General features: G+C 40.2%; 1 protein-coding gene across 3 annotated transcripts in view; it reads left to right on the top strand.

Moving 5' to 3' along the window:
• The window catches only part of sdk2a (sidekick cell adhesion molecule 2a), a 110,678-nt gene that overhangs the window by 65,465 nt on the left and 33,756 nt on the right, over positions 1 to 11,457 (top strand). For all 3 annotated transcript variants that reach the window (XM_014025582.1, XM_014025573.1, XM_014025591.1), the window contains exons 5-12: positions 938 to 1,071; positions 5,009 to 5,120; positions 5,564 to 5,754; positions 5,974 to 6,057; positions 6,178 to 6,372; positions 8,007 to 8,123; positions 8,457 to 8,624; positions 9,527 to 9,629. In XM_014025582.1, the coding sequence (XP_013881036.1) occupies positions 938 to 1,071; positions 5,009 to 5,120; positions 5,564 to 5,754; positions 5,974 to 6,057; positions 6,178 to 6,372; positions 8,007 to 8,123; positions 8,457 to 8,624; positions 9,527 to 9,629 (1,104 nt within the window). The remainder of the gene's footprint in view (positions 1 to 937; positions 1,072 to 5,008; positions 5,121 to 5,563; positions 5,755 to 5,973; positions 6,058 to 6,177; positions 6,373 to 8,006; positions 8,124 to 8,456; positions 8,625 to 9,526; positions 9,630 to 11,457) is intronic.

The raw sequence follows: 11,457 nt of genomic DNA, 5'->3' as shown, positions 1-11,457 counted from the left end.
ATGTAAAATGTTGCTTCCACTTCACAATTGTATACCACTTTGTGTTGGTCTTTCACATTAAATTCCAGTGAAATATATTTATGTTTGTGMTTGTAATGTGACAAAATATGGAAAAGTTCAAGGGGTATGAATACTTTTGCAAACCACTGTATAAACTGAAAATTGAAACAGGGAGTGCATCCTAAATGTTTTGGGGAGGTATGGTGTGGGCACTGACATAATGCTTGTTTTTGTTCTGGAAAGTATTATACTGTACAGGATCACAGCCTGGTTTGGTCATTTAACTGTCCAACTCAGGAAAAAGCCTGTCGATATTCATAAAACAGCCGTGAAAATAATTGGCTTAAAATATTAGAATCCATACAGACCATATATGAACAAGCAGTAATAAGAACAGCAAAAATCTTATCCCAACATAAACAGCCATTATTCTCTGAATATGAAATCTTAAACTGTCTTTTGTTCCAGCTTCAATCAGAATGTTGAACTCCAGCAACAATGTTCTTTCTGTGACACATTAGCACTTTATACTTTTGTACCCTCTACTTGCTGTGTTGTTGATTGATGTTGTTTTTGAGCTAGAGGTTTTTTTTTTCTCATTGTGGGTTGTTTTTAACATTATTTACAATTGTGTTGCACTTGCCCAAGACAAATTTCCCATAGGGGACAATAAAGTATATTCTATTCTATTCATGTCCAAATAAATGTCATTTTGGAAATTCTAACCTTTCACTTTTATTAAATACTTTTACTTTTAATGCTTGCGTACATTTTATTTCAGAAATTTACTTTGATACTTAAGTATAGTAAATGTGCAATAATGTAAGATTTTTATTCAAGTAATATTCCGAAAGGAGACTTTAACTTTCACCAAAAGTAATTTWGTGATAGGATACTTGTTCTAAGTATCACTAAGTGTAACGCTGTTTGCTTTCAGTGCCATCACTCTGGACAACACCCTGGTCATCCTGTCCACAGTCGCCCCGGATGCGGGGCGTTACTACGCCCAAGCGGTCAACGACAAGAATGGGGAGAACAAAACCAGCCAGCCAGTCACTCTCACAGTGGAGAGTAAGTACACATAAAAAATAAAAATAAAAAAATCCCACAAACTTACAGCTGCATTTGAGTAACAGAAGTCCTCACCCACACTGTGGGACTCAGTTAACCAGCAGATTGTTTGTGTCACCAGCAGACAACAACAACAAACAAGCAAAATGTCATTTTAAAACAGTGGTTTTTTTTTTGAAAATGCATCTCAGTTCAACCTGGACAAAGCATCCATACAACAGGTGGCTCTGCTGCAGACAATAGGAGCAGAAATAGCTCCCTCTGTTGGTTGTATTCATCCTTTTCAAAAGAAAACCACAACTACCTGCAGCAGAAAAGTTGACTTCCTGTTCTGAAATTTCTCTTCTAATCACTAATCTCCAGCTGCAAGTTTGAGGTCGTCTCGAGTCATGGGTTGTCTAAAGCATTGGTTCCAAAAGTTGYGYTCGGGACCCKWKMMMGGGTCCRGKAACATCAWGYTGGGGTCCTCCAAAAGATTTTCAGAATAAAATTTGCATTTAAAAATGACAATAAAAATGAGTTTTTTTGCCTCCGTTGTAACAAAAGAGTAGTTTGTATACTTTTAAATAGATAAAAGTAACACAATGCCTGTTGTTACTGTTCCCTTGTTTATTTGATCTGATAACAGTCAGACAAAACCTGTGGAGGCTCAGGTCGGCTACGGTTACTTTGTGGTCTAAAGTGTCACCTGTCTGAGCGGTTGGATGTAGTGATCCATCAGGTGGACCTTTTGGTTTCACCGATCCTGATAACAATGCTGAGTGAATGATTTAAAGGAAAACACACGCCCACACAACACATCGAATACAAAACTTAAGCTCACTTTCAACACAAATACGCTCATTACTTCAATTCAAATTTAGCACTGGCTGACAGAGTGTGGTGAATAAATCAACCTATTAGAGTCTGGCTGATTAGTTCTCATCCTCCCACCTAGACTGTCAGCATTTATCTAAACAAAGTCGCACAAATTCTCCCACTTTCTCTTCTCTGACTTACTTTCATCCAAGCAAACGCCATCTCTTCTGCTCATCTCGACACACAGTTATTGCAAGAACTTATATGACTTAATTATCTTAAACCTCTGTAAAAATTTGTAATATTTATGCGAGATGGGGGTTTTGCATATTGTGTAGAAAATTTTAAGCCGCACATTGTTTAAAAAATGGGAAAAAAAACACTTTTCTGCATCTTTCAAATCTTTAATGCAGTGTTTGTGAGTCAGAGCTCAATGTGCATGACACAGCTATCTGCAGGGACCAGGTATCACTGAATTTCACCGAATCCGACCTTGCAGAAAACACAGTTGTGTATTTTTTTTTTTTTTTTTTTTGCATCTGAAAGTCAATAAGATTTTCAGAGCCACATTTGTTCATTTTAGCAATTCTGTGCAGAGCAGACATGAAAAAAGACAGTAGAGGGAGCATTGTGTTCTTAAGGGAGCATACAAATGAGACAGAGCTGAGTGCAAAAAGGAAAAAAAAAATAAAATAAAAAGCACACGGGGTTTGGCTAATGCTTCAAGCAGGAAGACACTTTGAATCTTGTTTTATTCTGTAGAGTGTGAAATGTAAGAGAGGCGAACGACTTTACATTTTGTGTTTGGACGGCGACATATGTAAACGATGCTGTGATATTAGTAGTGAGGATTTGTTATGCAGGTCACCGCACTGTTTAATTTCTGCATTTAATTAGATGATTACACAGTTGAGGTATTCTCAACACTGGCAGTTTATGAACTGCAATACATTAATTAGTTTCTGGAAGGTAACAATTGTGTTTACAAGAAAGAGGGGGGAAATAAGTCATATTTGAACTTTTTTATTACATCATTTGGAACCAGATCACGTTTTCAGTCAAATCGTACATGTTTATATGGATCAATAAAGCTTGAAAAACTTCAAATAAAGTGTAAAACGCAATTGTCAATGAATGTTGGAACTTCATCACACGAGGAACAGCTTTAATGAGATGCAATCAAAAGTAAAATGAATAATTCATTATAAAATTGAGATAAATCTATTTCTAAGCTAAAATGAGATTTTAATCTAAGAAAATTTGTTTGATCGAAGCTCTAGGTGGAAGATTTTCTATCAATCATTTCTCGCCTTCGCGTCTCTAAAACCCACGCCAATCAAACGTTCCTTAAAATCCAACATATTAATTAGGCTTAGATCAACCAAAAACTGTAATCTTACATTCCGGCCAATAACTTCTGACCCAAATGATGAAGATTTTTTTTATTTATTTTTATTCAGTAATCTGCTGGACTGAGGCGCTGTGTTTAATTTCTGCTCCTCTGATGAGAAACATTTCTCTGTGGATTTATTGGACTTTACGGTGCTGATTAATAATATTGTCAACAAAACCCTCGATACGATGCTCGTGCCGCCATAATGAAATGATGTATTAGGGGAAAAAGCTGGGATAATTCTAACCTCTCAAACAGCTGCTGTGTCGCAGAATGTATCTATTTACATTRATATTGTCGGGTTGTGTGACGCCTGCAGCGCAGATTTTATTGCTTGTTTGCGTCTCAGACTCGATTTCACACTTCAGAAACTAATTGCTGTGCTTTTGCTCTCAAACGTTTGGACAAATAATTTTAGAGTTATATTTAGGCTGCCATTTAGAGTGATCATGTATTTTTTTTTCTCTCCACTTCAAATTAAGGTAAGTTTAGAGGTTAATTGAAACGTGTTGATTGTGAAATGCTAAATAAAGTCTGAAAGTGAGCTAGAAAATATGGGAATTTGTAAATGTTGGATTTGTTTGTTTTTCTCCTGTCAGGTTTTTATTATTTTTAATCATGCTTTTTGCCATATTTTTAGTAATTGTTTAATGAAAGTAACTTGTTGATTTGTATGTATTGTATTTATATCTTTAGGACCTTGAGGGACTACAGATGAAAACTAGCCTCCATGGCTAATTCTGGCATTTTCTGTAATATGCACTGTCCCTTCTTAAATAAATWAACAAACAATATTCTGTGCCGTAAACAAAACTACCTGAAGCTTTTACATTCAGATCAGCAGTTCAAGAGTTAACATTTGGTTTTCTTTGACATATTAAAGCTTTAATCAGTGTAAAACATCTGAACTCAGGCAGGGTTTGAATTAGATATGTGGCATATATGATTAAAAAAAAATAACTTCACACTATTATGTATAAAGGATATAAAGGTATGTACTGAAATACCGTAATGAGCTGGAGACCTGAATGCAGAAATCAATGGGGAGCTTAACCAAACGGCAGTAATAAGGCACAGAAAGGCCTGCTTGAACATTTAGTCCGTGTTTGTAGAAGACGCCTGGTCGTAACACTGTTGGGATTTTAAAAAAATGGAGCCATGAAAGGATGAGGATTTACAATGAGCTGGCTCAAAATAACATTATTAATAATAAAAAGTTGATTAGGAACCTTATTAACCTGAGCTCGCCCTGAAAATTGAGCCCCGACAAACACACCGCCGCTCATACACCATCGCCGTTTGCGGGGGCCCGCAGCCGTCCTCCGGGGAGGTGGGGGGGAAAATGAGATCAGATTCAGAGAGAGATCACTGATTGAGGGCAGTGAATCGATGGATGGCTGGAGGCTCCGTGAAACCAGTGAGTGATGGTGCTGCATTTAATCGCCTTTTGTGTTTGTCTCAATTATGTTACATAATGGCTTCTAACACCTGCTCTAACACCTTGCACAGGAAAATGTTGTGTGGAACAGAGAAAAGGATTCAAAGTAAAGGCAGGGGTGTTAATAGTTGGGTTACAGAAAGCTGGCTACCTGCTGCTGATAGTGACAGACTGTCAGTCTCTTTGTGGGGATCTGGTCATGCTCAGTTGGCTGGATCAGGCAGATGCTGAGGCTAAATCACAGCGTATTCTGCTGTTGTAAATTGCTTTAACTTTTTTTTCTCTCTCTGTTTCTGCATGCGTAATAGATGTGGGAGGACCTGCGGACCCCATCGCCCCCTCCATCATCATCGCCCCAAAGAACACCACTGTAACGGTGGGGAGAAACGACGCCATCATGGAGTGTGTTGCAAATGCAAGGTGTGCGTTTAATGGAGTTTGGTTTGTTTCCAGAGGAACGACACTGACAGGCGTCACACACGTTGTCAAAGCATCCTCATCTATCCTAGTTCTCGCTAAAAAATATGTATATATTTTGTGATTTAACTGAGTCCGGAAAATCTTTTGTTTGAACATGATCGAAAAGTGTTTTGCACGTCTCCCGTTTTGTACCTCTCTCCTCCATTCTTCCCTTTGATTCAAGGCTTTGCTCTGTTCTGCCTATCTCACACAATCCTAGCCCTGAATTCTGACTATTATCTCCAATTCAAAGGCTTAATCAGAATGACAGATGTATCACATTTCGCCCTCAACGCTCTTTAGCCTTGAAACAGCATATAATTTTGTWTTAAAGCACCGTTCTGTATCTCTTGCTCTTGTTTTTTTTTCCTCCTTTTCATCTTTTTTTTTRTTTCCTCATCTAGACCCCTCGTTAAAATGAGCATTACTTGGAGGAAAGACGGAGTAGTGGTCAATACGGGGATACGAGATTTCGGCCGCAGATTGGTCAAAAGTTTGCCCACGGTCAGCGACAGCGGCTACTATGAGTGCGAGGCGTCGCTTCGCAGCAGCAGCGTCCCCCCTGTCACCGCTGGGGCCTACCTGCACGTTCTTGGTAATTAAAGCACAGCTGACACTTCAGCCCGGCTCAGAGCAGCTGGATATTGCCTCAGCAGGCTAACCCTCATGTTGAACGAGTTCTGAGTCATTTTCCCCATGTTGTTTTCGACAGAAAGAGGTCTGACTTTTGGGTTGATTTTAAAAGGCTTTAATGGAGCGCTGACAGCTTGTTTTTTGTTGTTCTTTTTTTTTTTTTTTTTTTTGCCTAAAACAGAATATCCCCTGTTCATAAAAGAGCCACCAAGTCACATCACTGCAGAAATGGAGAAGGTGGTGGATATTCCTTGTCAGGCACGAGGTGGGTTATTTCTGTCTTTGTCCTAATGCATGAGCGAAAGAACAAAAAAAGCATGAAAAATGACAAGGAAAGGGACTCAAGGGTCACCGTGACAAGATAAATCCTCCCCTCTTGCTGCAGGAACACCACAGCCTGACATAGTGTGGTATAAAGATGCAGTGCCCATCAGCCCCGTGAAGATCCCCAGGTACAAGGTGTTGGTCGGAGGCAGCCTGCAGATCAACGGCCTCCTGCCTGATGATACGGGAATGTTTCAGTGCTTCGCACGCAATCTTGCCGGAGAGATCCAGACAAACACCTACCTAGCTGTTACAAGTAAGAAAATGGACTTGTTCTGTTGTGCACATTTAGGCAAGTAGGGGTCTCTGCAGTACAGAGGGAGAGTTTCTTGGTGTGTGGGTGGAGTTTGTCCTAACCATGATGGGCAGAGTTATTTGGTGTGGGTGGAGTTTGTCCTAACCATGATGGGCAGAGTTATTTGGTGTGGGTGGAGTTTGTCCTAACCATGATGGGCAGAGTTCTTTGGTGTGGGCAGAGTTTATCCTAACTATGGTTGATGGAGTCCTTTGGTGTGGGTGGAGTTTATCCTAACTATGGTTGATGGAGTCCTTTGGTGTGGGCGGAGTTTATCCTAACCATGATTGGCAGAGTTCTTTGGTGTGGGTGGAGTTTATCCTAACTATGGTTGATGGAGTTCTTTGGTGTGTGCGGAGTTTATCCTAACCATGATTGGCAGAGTTCTTTGGTGTGGGTGGAGTTTATCCTAACCATGATTGGCAGAGTTCTTTGGTGTGGGCGGAGTTTGTTCTAACTATGGTTGATGGAGTTCTTTGGTGTGGGTGGATTTTATCCTAACCATGATTGGCAGAGTTCTTTGATGTGGGTGGAGTTTGTTCTAACTACGGTTGATGGAGTTCTTTGGTGTGGGCGGAGTTTATCCTAACCATGATTGGTGAAGTTTGGAATATAGGCGGAGGTTGTTGGGTGGGAAGGTTTTTGCAAAACCATGATTGGTCGAGTTCACTTGTCTTGTGGGGCAAGTTAAAAGACTGAGTAATGGTAATAGCAAAATTATTGTGAACATGTAAATATAATGTATTGACTTCAAACTTGGTGCAACTAGCACCTTCCTGTCTCACGTTATGACAAAGAAATAATATTTACATAAAAAACTATCTTTTTCCATGTGAGCTAGGGCTGTTTTGACCGAGCCGAATTGCATACATCCCTCCACATGTACAGTGTTCTGATTCCATGCGGTTGGCACCTTTCTGTCACGAGTTATAACTAAAATTTATATTTATATTTAAAAATATGAGTGCTTTCTGGCCACTTCGACCGAGTTGCATGTCCCCACAGCTGCCCAGCTTTTTTCAAGCCAGACCCAAATTAGACAATCCGACCAATCATGTTTTTAACAAACCACGCCCACAAAAAGCTAAACGGACCAATCATATCTTGGACAAACTCCCTCCACACAACAAGATACACCCAATTAGTGACTGCAAAAACCCACTTCTCCATGTAAGCTGCTTTTTTTCTGCTCGTCTCCTTTTATTTCTTGAATTCCAAAAATCTGCTCCTCCTATCTCATTTCTAATCCTCTTTTTGTCTCTTCCCTCCGACACTCATCCGTCTTCAAATCTCTTTGCAACAACAGATTTGCCACCTTGGAAGTTCAAGCAATTATTGCCTGTGTTTTGAATTAGAGAAGGAGACGCAGGGAGAGATGAAGGTGCCATGTTAGTCTTAGTGCTGTCATGGAGAATGAGACCTGACAGCTGCCCCTTTTTGTCAAGTCTATCAGGCGTTCAACCGCCGCCTGCTTTATTAGGGAGAAAACTGTTTATGCCTCTCATTATCACCTCTGTCTCACCTAATCTTGCTTGAACGTATGCATGTTTCTTTGTGTGTGTCTGTGTGTGTATGTGTGATCTGATCCCACTCAGGTATTGCTCCCAACATCACCGCTGGCCCCTCTGACAGCGCAGTGATTGATGGCATGTCAGTCATTCTGCATTGTGAGACCTCAGGAGCTCCGCGCCCAGCGATCACCTGGCAGAAAGGTGCGTGGGCTAACAGCATGAGGGGTTTTTTTRRTMYAAAAYMMGGGGGGAGTGGGCGACGGGGGGGCTATWATGCCMCATTTTCTTTTTTTTTTTTACTTGCCAAAGTTAGACGAGGGCTCCGGAAAAGATTCAGAATATAAATGTTCTCCAGCCAAGCTTTATCTTTTAATTTATTTATTTGTTTGTTTTTTACCGCACTGTTTTCCCTCCTGTTTGTTTTCCCTGACATTTCTCCAATGCCCTAATCACTCTTTTTTTCCCCCATGCCCAACACCCCACCCCACTCTCTTTCTGTCCTTCCCTCAAATGCCATCAATCACTTCCCCGCAGGTGAACGAGTGCTGGCCAGCGGCTCGGTCCAGCTGCCGAGGTTCACCCTGCTGGAGTCYGGCAGCCTGCTCATCAGCCCCTCCCACCTGTCTGATGCTGGGACCTACACCTGCATGGCCAGTAACTCCAGGGGCATTGACGAGGCCTCTGCTGACCTGGTGGTTTGGGGTAAGATTAACAGAAATGGATTCTTGCTGCTTTTAAGTGATTGAGAGTATTACCTGGAAAAAAAATTAAAAAAAACTTTTAAACATCAAAATGGAGTAGAGAAAGAAGTTGTTTTGCAGCTCATTACTTAGCAGAGACATCAAACTGTCTATAGCAGAGGTGCCCAAAGTGGGGCCCGTGGGCCAAAATTGACCCGCCAAGCCATTTCATTTGGCCCACCAGCAGTTYTCCTGGTTATTAGTTTGTAATCTCCTGTCCTATGCAGAAACACTATATTTCCACTGTTCAACCATTGGTCCACCTATAGGTACAAGGAGCTGAAGTCAGATAGTCTTAACTCATGGTACTCACTTTATCTTTGAATTATGTTAAGATTAAACATAAAYTATAAATAACTACATGAGACATTTAGATTAGATTTAAGCACACACCTTATACCATACTCAAATTTTAATTTGTGAAAAATCCCATTAGCCTTTGCTGCCCGAGCATATGTTGAATTTTCTCCATGTCCATGGGCTGAAAAAAAAATGAATGTGGACAACTGCACTGGCTGCTAGGTTTTTCAAAAAAAAAATAAAACAACTTTACTTAAGAAGTATTTGCATTGCATGTATTATATTACTGCATTTGGCCCGCGGCCCTCAGATTGATTTTAATTTTGACCCTCTCAGCACCCCTGGTCTATAGCTTGTTTCTTAGGGTCATTGTCAGAGTATTCTTGTGACACTCAGCGAGTTAAAACATGTACAGTATTCACTGTGAATGAATTCAAACCAGCAGTCCTTGAACAGCTTACAAAACAGTCGTTGAAAATACTGCGATGGTGTTCAGAATGAAAAATGAGACCCAACATGTAGTCTTAAAGTGAGAGCGTCTGGTAAATTGTCTTTTATTCGCAGCACGTACGCGCATCACTAAACCACCGCAAGACCAGAGTGTCATCAAAGGGACCAAGGCTGTTATGACTTGTGGAGTGACCCACGATCCCAGTGTCACCGTCAGGTAAAAATGTTTGGAGTTCCTTGAAATTCACCAATAATAAGAGCTTGTGAGTTATAGATTTAATTATTACCCAACAATGAAAGGCGAAGGCAGATAATTATGTTTTGCCTCTYTGTGCGTGCGTGTGTTTGTGTCTGTACTGTGAGCAAGAAAACCTCATGAACTATTAGATTAATTTTATTGAAACTTGCAGAAAGTAATTATTAGATGTACATCTACAACTGATTACCCTTTAGAATTGACCTGGTTCAACTCAGCTGCCGCAGTTAGTGTTAAAGTGTCCGTGACATCATTTTTTGTTGTAAATATGAATGCATTTTTGGAAAGATAGCATTGATAACATATTGAAAAAAAAACTTTACGCCACTGAGAGGAACTGTTGTTTAGATATTTGCCTGTGAAGTAACAGGAAGTGATGACAAAGGGGAAAGTCTTCATGTGAACACAGCATTGCTACAATGACCGACAACACAGACTGGAGAGAAGAATCTGATGGTTTTTTTATTATTTTGAGTCCCTCTGATAAAGAAGAAGAAAAGTCAGGGTTCAAATAATATTGTTTCCATAAACAAAGACCAGAGACTTCCTTTTCTTAAAGAGTTCCCCTTTGATGTCACTTCCTGTTTCACTTTGGCTGAGCCCATTTTAAAAGAAAATGCACCAGTTATGTGACAAAAGGGGTAAAATCATGTGCATTCTGCCAAGTTTCTTATAGTTTCTTATAGTAGGCAAGTTTAAGATACTTAATATGTTACCATCAAGAATTTGAAGCCAACTTGATTTCTCTGTTAGCAAAATATTTCTTGAACCACTGAATGGATTTTAATTAAAATTTCAGAAACTAATTAACAAGTAAACATCTATTACTGAAATGGAAATTTGGTTTGGCGGGATCCAATATGCATACCCAACATGAAACTCTAAACACATTGTGCAGGATCTTTGTTTAAAACTCAGCTTTAACAGACACACAACCCTGTGTGTCTGTTAAAATATCTTGTGAACCACTGGACGGATTTTCCTAAAAAAAAATTAAAAGTGTCTATTGGATTTACATTTACATCTGATTAACTTTTGCATATAATCTAATTTAAGATGACTGCCACAGCTATTTGAAATAAGCCACCACAAAAATAGCTATAACTCGGACAGCTTTGCAGAAACTGAGCTCAGATTTAATGTGGGGGAGAAGCTGCGAGATGTTCAGCACACATACATCTCATGATCTCTCATGAGATTGTGCATAATTTTATTTTTCAAGGTTCGACGAAAACAAGTACAACTTGGCCATTTTAATTTGGAGACGACCTTGGTCTAAACCTTTGGCATAAATGTGTGGCAGGTGATGTGCGTTCCTTCAAGGAATACAAGACCTTCAATTAGTTTATGATATCTGCAGGAGATCTTGTACAGTTAATCCCTGCAAAGCCTCCTATGCAGAGAATCTGAAACACTCCGATTCTGATGAAGGAATTAGTTCCTGGGCTTCTCTCATCTTTTGAGACAGACTCGTGCACGCGCCGGCTCTGCCGCGCACCAGTCTGTCTCAGAGGGAGTGAAATGTCGTCTTCYGAGCCCAGTGATTAGAGTGCCTGTCACCTGTGGGCCTACGACATTGATCAGATTGCAGGGTAAACAGATGAATATGTAAACAGTGTAATAACCTCAGACAGCGCCTTTAATTAAATGCAACACAGAGGAGATTAGCCGGGGAGCCCAAATAGTCGCAATTAATCACAGTTGCTCTCTAGCATGTGTTTGCCCATGTGCACGTGTGTGGAGGGGATCATGTGTGAGGTGCGAGGCACTGAGGATTCGCTGTGGGGTG

Source organism: Austrofundulus limnaeus, unplaced genomic scaffold (assembly GCF_001266775.1).
Source record: "Austrofundulus limnaeus strain Quisiro unplaced genomic scaffold, Austrofundulus_limnaeus-1.0 Scaffold4, whole genome shotgun sequence".
Classification (NCBI taxonomy): Eukaryota; Metazoa; Chordata; class Actinopteri; order Cyprinodontiformes; family Rivulidae; genus Austrofundulus; species Austrofundulus limnaeus.
This window is presented reverse-complemented; position numbering and strand designations above follow the sequence as displayed.